The 16,649-nt window shown below is 48.7% G+C and overlaps 1 protein-coding gene across 1 annotated transcript in view; it reads right to left on the reverse strand.

Annotated features, from left to right (window-relative positions):
* Tmem132b (transmembrane protein 132B) overlaps positions 1 to 16,649 on the reverse strand; it is a 243,974-nt gene that overhangs the window by 74,884 nt on the left and 152,441 nt on the right. Inside the window, exon 4 of the mRNA XM_051161425.1 lies at positions 10,580 to 10,766. Within this exon, the coding sequence (XP_051017382.1) occupies positions 10,580 to 10,766 (187 nt within the window). The remainder of the gene's footprint in view (positions 1 to 10,579; positions 10,767 to 16,649) is intronic.

Consider the following 16,649-nt stretch of genomic DNA (forward strand, 5'->3'; position numbering starts at 1 on the left):
CTAGGGATGTGTGTGTGTGTGTGTGTGTGTGTGTGTGTGTGGTGTGCTGGTACACATGTGTGCGTGTAAAGCCCAGACACTTTGTCCAGTGTCTTCCTCCATTTCTCTCTACTTTATTCTCACTAAAGCTGGGGTTCATAGACTCTGCTGGATGGTGTGGCCAGCAAACCCCAGGGATGCCCCTCTCTCCACCTCCTCCATGCTAGAATTAGAGGGGTACGCACTGCCACATCCAGCCATCTATGTCCATCCAGGAGATCTGAACTCAGACCCACCAATGCTTGCACAACGTTGTACTGACTAAGCCATCTCACCAGCCCCAACGCACATCACCACAGGAGATGGGAGAATGTTCTCCCCTCCTGGACCATTGCAGGGTCTGCCAAAGGCATCTGCTGGTGAGCTGTCCTGTGCCATTTATTTTTTCAACAGGACTGGGAAGCAGAGCACTCAAGGAAAATTTACCTATTTGCAGCTCAAGCTATAATCAACAACCCAGCTAACCTGCCAACAGCCAAAGGCTTTTTTGGGTTTTGTTTTGTTTTGTTTCTTAGGAAAATTATTGTCTCAAAATACAATTTCCCGATTATTTCGCTTCCTTTCAGGGGGGTGTGAGACAGGGACGTGATCCTACACACAACTACTCTGGGTTTCATCATTCAAGACCCATCACCCAGCAAAGCTGAACGATCTCAGAGCAGAAGTCTTTGAGGGATGTGCAGCTCGGTGGCTGTGTCTATGGGATAGGTCATAAATATTAATGGTATTGACAGAGCCTTTAAAGATTTGTCTTGTCGTGTCCCTGCCATCGAAGTGCCTGGATTCTGCTGTTTTGTGCCTCTGACTGACAGCCTGGTTTGTCTCCAGAGCTTGCTTAGCTGGCTCAAGCTTTTAAATCCCTTTTACAAACGCTTTCTTGGGAAGACGCAGGGGACTCCACTAAACATCATGATAGTCTCTTGCTATTGTTTTCACTGTGCAGCAGTTACCCTCCCCAAAGCGACCCTCATGGGTTGTTGTGTATTTAATGTATGCCGGGCAGGAACAACACTTCAGCCCAGTTGTGGGACCTCTAGGGTGGGGAGAGAGACACTTCTGAATCTCATTGGTGCCACACTCTAGGACGATGCCCTGCTGTGGCTGGTGCTGCATAGGTGGCACCCACTCGGCCGTGGGCGTGCAGACAGCAGCATTCTTCAGCATGTGCCTTCTGTTTGCAGCCATTTGCAAAGGGCATTAGCTGAACACACATTGCCCTTGACAACTAAAAGCTGCCCATTTGAGCTGTGAGATTCTTGGATGGATCAGGTGGGAGAGGGTGGGGGCGACGGGGGCAACGGGGGCGGCCAGTGTGTGCTGCCATGTGTAGAATCCCTCTGCTCTGCCTGGTGCAAGGTGAACATAGAAGACAGACCTGCTGCAGTTCATTTTAGGCACCAGCTGCCAGCACTGGGTGTGGTCTCCGGCAGTGTCTCAGACAGGCTGGGCTTAAGAAAAAAAAAGAAAATATGTAGAATATTTAAAAAGGCTTTAGTTGGGGGCTGGAGAGACGGCTCGATGGATAAGAACACAGTCTGCTCTTCCGAAGGACGTGGGTTCAATTCCCAGCACCCACATGGCAGCTCACACCTGTCTGTAACTCCAGCTCCAGGGGATCTGACACTTTCACACTAATGCATATTTGAAAAGGGGGGGAGGGCTTAGAATGTCAGGGTTCCGATGTCAGGGCTCCAGAAAGGACAATGGGAGCTGCTGTTGTCTTGGTAGGCAGAGTGCAGCCCACTGTCTGGCTGCTCTGTGGCTGGGTCTAGGGGAAGCCATGGGAGCCTGTAATACTTGGTATCCAGAACCTCATTCCCTGCAGATAGTGATTGTAATGACTGGGCTGTTGCAGATCTAAGTCTCAAGTTCAGAGCACAGGTAAAACAAACTTACCCCCACCCCACCCCCGCAAGTTGCTAAGTGCGGTTTATTACGGTAACAGTCCAAAGCCACTGAAGATGATCGGAAAAAAACAAAACTTCCTCCCCCAAAGATGTCTGCGCCTTAATCTCAGGACACCACGCAGAAGGGATCTTTGGTGCTATGACTAATTCAGGCTACAGAGGTGAAGAATTGACCTTATGTCATCCACGTGGCATAAGGATGAGCATGGGGTCCTCATGGAAGGGACAGGGAGGGCCAGTCCGAGATGACGTTAGAAGGAATGCTGTCAGCGAAAGGGGGCCACAACCAACAGAATGCTGACAACCTCAGTGAGCCAGCAAGCATACCCTGGGACAGGCTCTTCCCCCGCCCCCACCCCGCGCTCCAAAAAAAAAAAATCCAGAAAGCACTCCATCCTGCCAAGGCCTCCATCTTATCGTGGAAGGACCATTTCTGACCTCCAGGTTTGCAAGGTCAATTCGTACTGCGGGAGCCATTCTCCTGCTGGAGGTCACTGGTCACAGAAGCAACAGGAAACTAATGAAAGAAGCCCCCTGAGCAGGGAGCCAATGCAGACTGTACCCCCATCTCCTATCCTGCCCTCTTCTTATCGTCTCTCTGTCCCTGACCCTCTCCTCCTGCCCTCCACACTCCAGCTGACGAGGCTTCTTCGTCCTACCTAAATCCTGCCTGAAGACCTGTGCTGTCCCCTTCGTCTGGAATGTTCTTCCTCCACAGCTTGCTGTGGCTTGCACTTCCTTCTCATCCAGTTCTCAAAGCAAACGTTAAGTCCTTCGGAGGACTCCTTCCCCACCACCCCAGCACTGCCCAGCCTTGTCCTCAGTTTCTCTGTCTTGCTCAAAAGAGTCCTCCTTCAGAAATGAAGGGCTATCCGGATCTGTAGACTGTCGGGCTGAGGAGCTAGGACCCTGCCTGGCTTGTTCATTGCCATCCTCTGGGATGGTGCTTGGCACTGTCAACACCCAAACGCCATTGGAAATAAAGAGGCGTTTGTGCCCAGGCTGTGCTGGAAGGGTTCAGCCAGCGTGACTGAAAGGGGAGGCTGACTATCTCGCTGCAGCCTGCACTCAGCCCGTGGCACCAGTTGCCTAGAAACTCACCACGTGTGTTCTTTTTTTTTTTTTTTTTTTAATTCCAACCTTTTTGAAAGATAATGTGTTTTTTTATCTGCATGTGCAGAACTGGGGCATTTTAGTTGTAGGATCTGGAGTTGAATGGTGGGTTGCTGTCCTGAACTCCAAGCCACCCACAGGAACAAATCTCGATGCTCAAAGCTCAATAGCTGAACACAAAACACACACCAAAAAAAAGGGACACTGGAAAGTAAAGGGAAAGCGGTGTATTCAGAAAGGTCTAAAGGGAAAGAAATGGGCACATTTGTTAGCATTTCCAAGCCACGGAGGAGGCAGAAAGCAACAATTACTACAGAAGGTGGTGTCAGTGCCCAGGGCCACGACCCTCTCTGTGTGTGAGCCCTGGTGAAGACTTCTGCAGCTTGGGACCAGCTGTGCTGATCTTCTAGATGTGAAGGAGATTAGACAAAATGGTTTCCAAGGCCTACTGAGTCCAACTCAAAATTCCTACCTGCTCCATTTTCTGTGTTACTAAAGATCGATAAACTTAGCGCACAGTGTATGCTGCACAAGTGTTTGCTCAATGGGGATGAGTGAGTGGATAGATCAATCAACTGATTGAGGGATAGACCAATGGATGGACAGGCAGATGGATAAATGAATGGGCCAATGGACAGATCTATAGATGGATTGACCAATAGATAGATGGATGATGGATAGGTGGGTAGGTGGATCAATGAAGGGATAAGAGGAGGGGGGGATCAGATGAATCAATGGAGGGATAGGTGGTTCATTGGAAGGAGGGATGTATCAATCAGTGGACTTATGGAAAGATAAATGGAGGATGGAGGATGGATCAGTGAATGAATGAATGGTTAGATTGATGGGGGATGAAGGACAGATGGAAGGATATGTGGGTCGGTGGACCAACAGATAAAATGATGAGTGCATCTATGGAGGGGGATGGGCCAGTGGAGAAATAGATGGTCCAATGTAGGGTCAGATGTGTCGATCAACTGATGGATCAGTGAGGGACTGGATCAATGGATGAGTGTGTGAATAGATGTATTAATGGATGGATCAATAGGGGTATTGGATAATGGATAATGACTGGATGGATACATACATACATACATACATACATACATACATACATACATACCTGGATGGATGGATGGATAGATAGATAGACAGACAGACAGACAGACAGACGGAAAAATGAATGAGTAAATCATCACAGCCACTGCCCTTGACAAAATATCATCTCTGTACAATTGCATCAGCCCCGCATTAGCTTCCTTACCCAAGGTCTCTTCTCAGCACTCGCAGGGACACCTTCAAAGCTTTATATTTAGCTACATGAAAGCAAGGTTGAAATACAACCAACAGGCATCCACAACATCTAACCCAATTCAGGATCACAGACCCTTGGCAAAAGTTCTCATGAATAAGCCTGGACTAAAAGCCCCAGATAAGACACCTTCTCAAAGGGTTCCAGGTGGATTGAACAAGATAGCCCACAGGTGTTAGGTGCCACTGGCTGCTTACCCCATCACAGACAGAAACCAGAAACATTTCCCCACATCTCTGCACTGAGAGATGCACAGAGAAGGGGATCTCTGTGCGTGATGACCCCTGAGTGAGGGGGTGAGAACCAGGTTGAGGGGCAAGATGTGGGACCATGAAAGAGCCCCCACTGAAACCCTTCTTTGCAGCCTATGGTCAATATAAAGTAGGGCATTTATAGTCCCCAAGTCAAGGTGGCTGGAGCTGGGATATCCCTGACAGGTTCTCAGCCTCTGGTGACACCAGGCTCTCTCTGTTTCTGCTCTACCATCCCCAAATACCTGCAGCTCCTCTCAAGGGATGGTGGCTTCATCCCTTACACCTTGTGCCAGGGACATAAGACTGAAGCATCCATGACTTGTTCCCAGCAGACTTCCCCTGGGATTTTATTAGCCAGGACAACGCCATAAGACAGTCCCTATAATAATCACCAGCAAATGGGTGACACTCCATTGATGAATTAGGTTAATCCACATACTACCCTAGGCTGGAGGGACCCTGCTTAGCTAATGGGCAGATAGGGGTGGCCAGGCAAAGAAAGAGCAAAGACCTATTAGCAAGAAACTTGGGAGGCAGGAAGTGGGACTAGACTCTCTTTCAATGTCCCAAAGTACTGGTTAGATGGAAAGATTAGGGCATGGCAGGCATTACCTCCACTCCTACTCTACCCAGGAAAGACATAGATAAACGATCACAAAAAGAAGTCTTTCAATGAGCCTAGGAATCCATCACCACACAGTGATGCAAGCAGGCACAAACAGAAAAAAAAGTTACCATGAGGGTTGCAATTGGGAAGGTACCTGTGAGTCTTCTTAATGACAGGAAACAATCCTGCTATAGAAAATGGTCTTTGTTTTTTGTTTGTTTGTTTGTTTGTTTGCTATTGCAAATTCTGCCTTAAGGTGACATAATACAAGCCTCGGCACACTGCAGGTGTCTTGGTCCATTTGTGCTGCTATAGCAAGATACCTGAGGCTAGATAGCTTATGAAGAATAAAATGTTCATTCTATCTCCTGAAGCTGAGAATATCAGGTTGCGATTGGGCTTAGTATCTGTGAAGATCTGGTCTCTTTATCTCTTAGAGGATGCCTTAGATGGCTGTGTCCTCTAGAGAAAAGCGAGAGGCTGCACCTTCACATAGCAGAAAGAATAAAAGGCAAAGGGATGGAAGATAGCACCTCCAGGCCCTTTTATAAGGTCATAATCCTCCACAGACTGTAGGTGAGAGAAGCATGGGAGAATGGGGAAATAGAAGGATCCAGAGGGTCCTAGAAACCTACAAGAAGAACATTATGATGGACAGATCTGGGCCCAGGGGTCCTGCTCAAACTATGGCACCAGCCAAGGACAAAAATGTAGTAAACTTTGAACCCCTACACAGATCTAACCAATGGACAGGACATTCTTCACAGTTGAGTGGAGAGTGGGGTCTGACTTTCACACGAACTCTGGTGCCCCATATTTAACCATGTCCCCTGGATGGGGAGGCCTGGTGGCACTCAGAGGAAGAATAGCAGGCTACCAAGAAGAGACTTGATACCCTATGAGCATATACAAGGGGAAGAGGTCCCCCTCAGTCACAGACATATGGGAAGGGAGTAAGGGAAAAATGGGAGGGAGGGAGGAATGGGAGGATACAAGGGATGGGATAACAATTGAGATGTAATATAAATAAAATAATAAAATATATTTTAAAAAAATAATCCTCCACGGGGGCAGAGAACACAAACCCTAACAAAACCCTGACAAATTTATTGTGAGCCAGGAAATTTGGTAAACAAATAAATGATGACCTTAGACCAGAGTTCTGACATCATAGCATAGCAGATGAACCCAACATGGCCGTCTCCTTCCCCACCCTGCCTCACCTGCCCTGTCCTTAGGGGGCAGCAATGCCACCTCACTGGCAGCCCAGGACTTGTCATTTACATGTGTTCCTGCTGTGCTCCCCAAACACCTTCCTGCTCCTCAACCTTCCTGCCCTCCTAGCCATCAATCACCTTTAATAGTCATATAGACTGCCCCCCAAGCCTCCCTTGACTTGTCAGTAGATGAATCTTGGGGTACACTGTATCCCCACCCACCCAGTGGCTGTGGCTGGCTCTCTAAGTGTCGTATACTCTGGGAAGGTCCAGAAGGCTCAAGAGACTCAGGAAGTAAGCAAGCTTCTCATGTCTGGGAAAGCTGAAATGTAAGAGATTCAGGAGGGGACCCTCCCCGATATTTAGAAGCAGGCAGCAGTTACAGGACAAGCAGACTCTGAGCCTGCTGAGCTGCCTGGGGGAGACTCTCCAAACTGTCCAACTTCCTGCAAGTTCTGTAGAGAGCTCCAGGGCTGTGGCTTGCAGAGAGCTGTCACCAGCATTGGGGTAGACTTCCTTTAGTGATAATGGCTGCTTTTGAGTTAGCCCTGCTCCTGTAAGTAAACCCTCACCCTCACTCCTGTTAGCAACCCCAATAAACTCGCTGATTCCTATGGTGCTTTGAATGAGAATGCTTCACAGAGACTCATATGCTTGCATGTTTGGTCCCCAGGTAGTGGAACTGTTTGGGAAGGATTAGGAGGTGTGGCCTCATTGGAGGAAATGTGTCATTGCGGGTGGGCTTTGAGGTTTCCAAATCCCATGGTAGCTCCCCCTCCTCTCTGCCTGGTGCCTGCAGATCAGGATGTAATGCTCTCAGCTCCTTCTCCAGCACCATGTCTGCCTGCATGCTGCCACAATTCCAACCATAACAATAATGGACTTAAACCTCTGAAAATGTAAGCACGTCCACAATTAAATGCTTTCTTTTATAAGAAATCCCTCGGTCTCGGTGTCTCTTCCTAGCAATAGAACAGTAAGGGAGGCAGACCTTGGTATCAGGAGTCGGGTATTACTGTTACAGGCCTGAGCATGCTGTTTGTTGGGAAAATATGGATGACTTTGGGAGTTTGGACTAGACAACTTGTTGAATGTTTTAATTGGGGTCTGACGGGCCATCTTAGTAGGGACATGGAGGACAGTGGTGCTGAGGGCAACGTGGATTATGCAGGCCCAGTCAGGAGGTTTGGGGGGGATATTAGCAAGTAGTAAGGAGACAGTTCCCCAAGTTGGACTTTGGTACAATCGTGGCTTTTGTACCAAAAAGTGAGTCCTCTGTCTTGGGCAAGGAAACACGTGGGTTGAGTCTCCCCAGAGAAAGCCCACTCACAACAGCAAACTGGCCTTTGATACCGATTTCTTCACTCATCCCTGTGATAAAGTAGCTGGAAATAGAGGGTGGAAGGAAGAGGGGGTTCGGTCCAGCTCATAGCTCGAGGCGACACAGTCCATCATGTCAGGGGATGTACGGGAAAACGGCCAGATTGTGTGCCAGCAGAACTAGCCTCATACAGCTCAGCAGAGAGGAACAGGAAGCAGGGCAGTGTATAGACCTCAAAGCCCACCACTCCACCCCCACCCCCAGCAACCTACTTCCTCCAGCTAGGCCCCACCTCCTGAAGGGTCTGTACCCTCCTGAAACAGTGCCACCAGCTGGGGACCAAATGGTCACACACTTGAGCCTACGGTGAAATCGCACGTCCAGGAGAAGCACCATCTTCTTGCCTGAGATCCAACTCCTGCTTGTTCTCACATGCTAATTAGCATGCTGACAATGATGTAAATAGCAATATTAATATTAATGAGGGCGCTTTATCTAGAACAGCTCATCAAATCCTTAGGAAACTCTACTGAGCAAGCTCAGCCATCCCTCATCCCCTACCTGGAGTCATCCTGAGCCCTTCACAGGGTACCAAGACATGACACATTCAGCTGTCCCACTTTTCAGCCAATGGCAAGCGAAGTCACCGGCATGGAGAGATGCAAATAGGATGGGGCGGGATGCCTGGGATATAAACTGACACCTGGAGGGGATGCAGGAGGTTCAAACTGTGCTAGAAGGAAGCAGTGGAAGCAGATGAGGGACAGGAACAAGCCCTAGATGAGCCACATGGGAGGCATGCTGTCCCACCATGAAGTGGCCACTGTCTGGCCAGCCAGTGCACCAGCCTGTTTTCCCCTGACTTCATTCACTTTGCGTTCAGCCAGCTCCAGCTCCCCCAGTTCTATTCTATCCCTACCATGTGACCCGACCCCACGAGTGACACACCAGCCTGGGCTTCGGGATGCATCATGAGAGAGGCCAAGGAACCACCGGGCAAAGAGGGTTGAGGCAGCATTTTAGTGAAGCTCTCCTTGGGAAACGGGCTCTTGTGCAGGAGATAAGATTTCCCCAAAGCCTCCTAGCAGCCCCATTCTCAGGATTCACCTCCACGTGCTACTCATTACAGGCGTGCTAAAATTAAACCTGAGCCACGGTTGCATTCCTGCCTGCAAATATATAGCCTCGTCACAGCATCCAAGTAGCCACAGGTGACTCATCCTAAGTGGGCTCTCGGCTCCCATAATACTTTATTTGCTAAAACAGGCATCGGCCTGGATTTGGCCTGAGGACTGCATTTAGTCAACCTGCGTGTCCTGCCCTGATGCCACCTTCCTAGCAGTTATGTGCACGTCACTCCACAGCTCCCCTGGGAACTGGCACCTGCCTTTGAAGACAGTGAGGTGCACTCCCTTCAGTATCCAGTCCCATCCCATCCCCAGCGCCTGTGGGGAACTGGCTGTTATCCATTACCCATGGAGCAAAACCACAATAGCGCTAAAAAGATGATCGGCCACGCCAGCCTTGTGCAAGTTGAGCTGGAGAATGAGCTCCCAGGGAAAGGAGAGGCAGGAAAATCCTGGGTCTGAGGTCCGTCCACCGCTGCCCCTTAACAAATAATTTCCTGCCGAGCAGGGCTGCCACACAGCCGAATGTGGATCACTGTGACAAAGCAAGGATGACTGGCAGCTGAGATGGAAGCCCTGGGGTCACGTGTTCAGCAACTAAGTCACAGGTGGCCCAGAATAGCTCAATGTGGATTCCCCCACATTTGGGTCCAATAGAAAAAGGTCCAAGTGGTACCAAAAATATTTAAGATTTCCAATGTGCACCCATCATCAGCCATGCTTTTTTACAGTTCCCGGATTCTACTCAGGACCATGTTCTCAACTGCAATTCCTGAGCCTAATGTGAACTGAGTTCCAGAAAGCTCAAAGGAAGAAATGCTACCCCTGCCATGCCAACAGGGCAGACATGTGGGCAGTTTAACAGGCTCCGGGACCCTGTCCAGCTTCAGCTGGTCAGTTCCCAACAAGACTCTTTTAGGCCATCTGCATTTTAAACTTTGCCAATCCCCAAAGGCCACCTGGGGACTCTCAGAGCCACGCCAACTGACAAGGGGCTGGTTTCTGGGCATCTAAAGCCTCTGTCCCCAGCACACGTTCCCGACATACTTCAGTGAAACCGTCTTCCCCGAGTGTAGCGCTTGGATCTGATATGAACACAGATGGAGACGATAAAAGACAAGAGGTCCCCAGGAGCCACTCGGCAACACCACAAATGAAAAGAGATTCATACGGTAAACCCCGAACAGTTTCCCAAGAGCCCTTACGGCAAGCAGGTAAATAAAACACCACTTAAGTATATTGCCCTTGTTTAAACAGTGCACACTGAGTGTGCGAGGGGTGATGGGTTTAAAGATGCCTCATGTTTCTTCAAGTGGTCTCAACTGCTTGCCTTTCAAGTGTGCGGACTGGGGTTCAGATCCCCAGAAACCCATGCAAATCCTGGTAGGTTAGGTGGCCCATGTGTACCTCTAGCCTGGGAAGGTGGAAACAGAGGATCCCCAAAGCAAGCTGGCTCAAGAGACTAGACATCATGGGCAAGTTCTGTATTTGACTGAAAGACTCAAACTTGTTGAATCAGATAGAAAAAGAACCATAAAGGCTGATTCCCAGCATAAGCCCAGGACCTACCTCATCATGCACGCACGTGCAAGTGCACCCACACACATCCATGATGATGAAAAAAAAATAACACTAAAAGAAAGCTTCTTCCCAGCTCATCTTCCTGAGGCCTTGTTTCTTACCATGGTGAGAGGGACGATGCCCACAAAGGTCGTCTGGCTGATGAAGATCTCGGAGACAAAGAGCTCACTCATGACGTCTTGCGCTGGGTATTCTACCTGCCAGGTGATTTGCTGGGCCCCGGCCAGGCCACTGCTATTGTCAGCTCCAAAGTCCACCTGCAGAATCTCATACAAAGAGCCATTGACCCTGGAAAACAGAGGAGGTTTAACGTAAAGCGTGTGGTTCTGTAGAAAGCAAAGGACACAGTAGGCTGCCACAGTCCTCCTTGTCAATAGGTATTAGACTGACAGGTAGGGTGGGCAGAGACACACTCCCAGGCTACTTATGGGTGGCAGCACCCCAGAGTGGGTATGCAATTCTTCCCTAAAGGTGAGGTGACCTTTATTGAGTACGGACCTCTTTTAGTTTGCTTTTTTTGTTGCTGTGACAAGCACCATGACATGAAGCGACTTGGGGAGGGGGGAGCAGGGGTTCAGCTTACACCTCACGTTCCATCCTGGAGGGAAGTCATGGCAGGAACTGGGAGGCAGAAACTGAAGCAAAGGGCCATGGAGGAGCACCTCTTTACTGGCTTGCTTGGCCTGCTTTGTCATGCACCCCCAAGACCACCTGCCCAGGGATGACACTGCCCACAGCAGACTAGGCCCCACCCACATCAACCACTAATCAACATAATGCCCAGGCCAATCTTATGGAGGCTTTTAATAGGGTTTTCCTCTTCCTAAATGGCCCTAGCTTATGTCAAACAACAACGAATGAATACAAGAGCCCAGGTTTGTGCCATCTCTGGGCATGCCCCACATAGTTCTCTGCCCTCCACACACCCCCACAGCACCATCAGGCCATGCTCAGGGAAAGCCCAAAACTATGGGATAGAGCTTCCCCACTCCCCAGCCCCAATCAACAAGGCATAGCTCCTGTTTGAGCTTATGCAGCCTTCTCTGTAACTCATGAGCCCCTGGCTCATACTCTTCGAGATTCACACAATGATGCTGCTTTTGTGGGATTGTGGAATGGACATGTGATCAATGGTTAGACAGGAGAGCACAGGTAACAGGGATTACCCCAGACCTGTGAGTGACAGGAGGGCTATGCTGGACTTTCCATTTGATCTGCCCCAAATTAAACATACTGTACAAAAATACCACCTATCTGCCTAATTCATAACACACACATACATACATACATACATACACACACACACACACACACACACACACACACACACACACACACTCCTGCACATGAGGGCTTTTAGAAAGCAAAGGCTGTCTACTGCACTGGAAATCACTTACCAAAGACAGAGAAGAACAAAAGGCCATCAGTATGGGTCTGTGAGTGGACCCTACCCTGTGAGCCTCTTGCCATCTCCCTACATCTCTCTTGACTGGTACCACAGGCAGATGACAGAGGGGAAGATGATTTCCCAGCTCGCCACAGGCTGAGTCCCCCAGGCCAGCTTGTGTTCTTCCTGTTGGTGATTCTGTTTGGACCAAAGGGGGCTGGAGACCTCTGCTCTGCCTCACGGAGCCTGGCAAGCTCTGCATCTGCTGCCCCAGTATTCAGTCTGTGAGGAAAACATTGGGGAAAAAAAAGAACCTGCTGCCTGCTGCTTCACCAAGAGAAATCTCTTACCATGGACAGCTCCCCACACCAAGGACTTCCTGGGGAACAAGGCGTGGGAACCGCTCAACTCTAGCCTGTCCTATTTCAAGAGCGTTTAATGCTTGGATGTAGAATGGCACCTATCCGTGTGCCTCCTAAAAGGGATAATCTATCCTGGAAGATGGACCCTTGGCTTTCTCTCAGAAGCAAGGGGTTCTTTCCCACCACTGAAGGATGGTGGCTGTCTGTGAGCGACCATCAAGGGAACAATGAGGAATCTCCATGTGCCATCCTTGTTAAAGCTGTGTGTGGGGCTCTGAGGGGAACAAGGAGAAAAGTCAGCCCTGTCAGGTAAGATGTGAGAGTTGCCCTCTAAACCATACATTTCCTGCTGCTCCCTGATTCACCAGCCTGTGAGTTGGTCCAGATGCGGGAGCTGCCCCAACCATCAATGGATGGCAAGGTGCTCACTGTGGAGTCATAACCATGAGGGTTGTTTTTTTTTTTTAAGTATTTTTCCCTGGATCCAGAAAGAAATCTTTTACTTCGGGCATCTGGGGGTACTTTCTGATAAGTTCATTTCTGTGGAAATTGGCTCGTAACTATTAATTTTACCTGCTCCCAAGCCACTCTTTAGGCCTTGAAAAACTGAGGAAAGAGCTCACTGAGTCTCAGTTTAATAACGGTGGGTGCCGCTGAGGAACCAGCACCCGAGTGCCAGCCATGAGGTGGGCCATAGGCCAGCCAGCAAGTGACCATGAAGTGAGTGTGCATGGCTTGCATGAGTGTGTGTGAGCATGTTCAGGAGCGTGTGTGTGTGTGTGTGTGTGTGTGTGTGTGTGTGTGTGGGCATGTGCAAGAGAGAGTGTGAGTGTGTGTAGCAGAAAGAGTGTGAGTGTGTGTAGCAGGAACAGGAATATGCAGGTATGTGTGTGTTGGGCAGACTTGGGCATATGGCACCTCAGGCTAAAGTAGAAGTCTCCTTCTTGTAGAAAGACTTTCCTTCTGAAGCCCTATCTCTAGGAGAAGCATCACCTTATAGTACAGGCTAGCCCCCTCCCTAAGTCCCTGGGAACTCCTAAGATGGGGTAGAGGTACACAGTGTGGCTGTACGTCATATATGTGTATGAGAGAGAAAGTCATGAGGAAGGCCAACCCAGCAGCTTGTCCCCAAGGACCACATCCAGACACAGGTCCCTGCATCCCTCACAGGGCAGGAGATGGAGGAGAAAAAGAAGAAAATTAAAATGGGATGACATGCCGTCATTGACACAGACTGGTTTTCTCCCCCACCAACTTCTAAATAGCTCTGAGCCACCAAGCCGAGACGGTGCCATCTTCAGCAAATGAGATTTTTCTAGAAATGAGACGCAGGAGGTTGTCTATGGCCTTAGGTTCGCTTTATCTTGGGACCCTTCTCCTGGATGCTAGTTATAAAAAGTGGGTGAGAGTGGAAGGCACACTGGCCACTGATCACTACGGTGAGTGTTCCAGGATGGAATCTGCTGATGACAAACAGCAGACCAGTGTGTGCCTGGCCCTCCACTCCCACCTGACATCCCTTGCCACTGCCCTGACCACAGTCAAAACAGAAAATTCAGGTACAGTCCTAGTTTTGTTTCTCTTTGTGAAACAAAGAAAACACCCATGGAGAATGAGAGAGAAGTCGTTTAATCAGCTTATGAGTCCAGCTTCTTCCTGTGTATCGCTTTGTGGGGGAAGTCAAAGTAGGAAACTCACAGTGGCTGATAACATCACACCCACAAAGAAGAGAAGAGATTAATAAGGGGGCTCTGGTGAAACCTGAGGGGGGACAGTAAGGGTTGGATACGATCAAGATGCACTGCATACATTGTGTGAAATTTTCAGAAAATAAATTTTTTTCAATTATTAAAAATCGAGAGATGGCAAATTACAGTCATTTTTAACTTTTCTTAATACACACAGGCTGTGGATTACAATAGGAAATAGCAGGAAAAGGTTTAGAAGGAAAGAAGGTTTCATAAGGTATCGACATTTGAGCCAAGACCTAAAATATAGCTGGGAGCCAAGCAGATTATCAGCAAACATTTGTTGAATAAATGAGTAAATCTATTTTAAGCCAAAAAAAATTTTTTTTTAATCACAGATAAATGTGTCCAGAGCATTAACATGAACACAAGGTGCTATGTTAAAAGGAGCAGCTTTTGTTCAGTGGCGCCTGCTTGATGAAGTCTCATTACAGGCTAGCTCTCATCCTTGTAGCTCTCCTGCCTGTTCCCGGATCTGGCTGCTCCATGCTTTTCGTTCCTGACATACTATTATTTATTGATAGTGTTGATTGTCACAGGCAGACACATACTCAGAGGCACATAACTGCCACGAAAGTAAGTAATTATTTTTTTGCCTGCTTTTTTTTTTTTTTTTTTCTCCTGCTAACGTGTCCCCAGAACACCACCTGAGACACACTGGGCATTCATTAAGTATGTATCAGACAAACCAATGACTCAGCAAGCAGCCAGCGGTTTGTGGGCCTCAGAGGAACACGTGCAGAGTGAGTCCCAAGGGGCTATGTCACAGGTGCTGGGAACCTACGGCTCCACCCTGCGCTGATTTCCATGGGGAGGCTGAACTGGGATACACATGACATAATGGACTCCAGCTGCCATACAGAAGGCCTTGAGTCTGATGTCTGACGTGTCCACATCAGGTACGTACTTGCAGGCAGGAAGCAGGGGAGTGGTTACCAAGCACCAGGGCAGGTGGAGAATGGGAACTGACTGCTAGTGGGTAGTTTCCTTTGGTCTGAAAAAAAAATGCCACCAAATCATATAATGGTGGTGATTCCAGAAATTGACAAATAGGCCAAAAAAACCACTGAACTGTAAGATGGTTCACACCTGTCATTCCAGTACTTGGAAGGCTGGGACAAGATGACTGCTAAAAGTTTAAAACCAGCCTGGGCTACAGAGTAAGGTTCAGGACAGCCAGGACAGCAGAATGAGTTCTTATCAGAGAAAGGGGGAGGGAGGGAGAAAGGGGGAGGGAGGGAGGAAGGGGAGGGAGGGAGGGAGAGAGGGAGAGAGAGAGAGAGAGAGGAGAGAGAGAGAGAGAGAGAGAGAGAGAGAGAGAGAGAGAGAGAGAGAGAGAGGAGAGAGAGAGAGAGAGAGAGAGAGAACACTAGGGAGAGGAAGGGAGATAAGGAAAATAAATATTTACTTAAAATTTTTTCTACTTTAAAAAATAAAGCTACTATCCTCATCCCTCTTACCAAGTTTGTTCAGCTTTTGTTTAAAACTTAAAACCATTTTTTGAGAGCAAACATCTCCCTAGATTCTCTGTCCACTTCCCAGATCAGCTGCCGCCAGACAGCCAGCGGCTACCCCAACTGCCCCACGCGGGAGGATGCTAGGTCTGCGAGTGGAGACATTGTTTTTGCTTACCAACGCTTTCCCAGCGCTGGAGCCAATCAATCCCAGTAATGAGCCGGCACTTTGGACACCTCCACCTCCTCGGCTGCCAGAGCCAGGCCATTTCCCACACTAACAAGCCACCTCACTTCCAGCTTATTTGATTTTATCAGTGTCACCATGACAAGCCCGGAGACAGCTAAGACAATTGCCACACTTATTTTTTTTTCCTCCTCTGTCATTATCTGACAATATCCCAAACCCTTCCAGGAAACGAATGATGGCTTAAAGTTCTCTTACTTACAGTTTCTAATACAACTTCCTGGAGACTTCCCCCCCACGCCGCCCCTCCTCCTCCTCCTTCTCTCTCTCTCTCTCTCTCTCTCTCTCTCTCTCTCTCTCTCTCTCTCTCTCTCTCTCTCTCTCTCTCTCTTGTCCATTTTATTACTGACCTGACAGAAAAAAAAATTCCATTAGATAAAGTAGCAGACGTCCCTAGTGGGTTCTGTTCCTATTTAGATTCTCCTCAGAGAAAAAGGGAACCCCGAGCTTGACCGTCAGGGAGATGACATGACAGACTTATGACAATGGCATGGTAGATGGAGCCTCTAATCCCATTAGCTTTCCTAGAGAGACAGAGACAGAAGGAAACATCCATGGCTTCTGCTAAGAGCAGGGCTGAGGATCTAACTACCGTTTTTCACCATCATGTTAAAGAAAGGGTGTGTTTCCAGCGGCAAAAATCCTTAAGAACAGGGGAGATGGCAAAGCTTGGAAAGGACATGCCTTTCCTGGGGGAGAACCTGGGGTTGGTCCTCAGTGCCCACATGGAAGGTTCGACACTGTGACCCATGCCTGTGACCCTAGTACTGGGAAGACGGACACATAAGTGGCCAGCAAATGGAGAGTCATTAACATGTCCTGGGCTACTGAGAGACCCTGTCTCAAATAAACAGGTGGATGGTGCCTGAGGAATACCTAAAGATGTCCTCTGGCCTCCACACCCAAGTGCACACACATGTCCACACACATATGCATGCATTGCACACATGCATTATTTTACACACACACACAT

The sequence above is a fragment of the Acomys russatus genome, chromosome 19 (genome assembly GCF_903995435.1).
Source record: "Acomys russatus chromosome 19, mAcoRus1.1, whole genome shotgun sequence".
Lineage (NCBI taxonomy): Eukaryota > Metazoa > Chordata > Mammalia > Rodentia > Muridae > Acomys > Acomys russatus.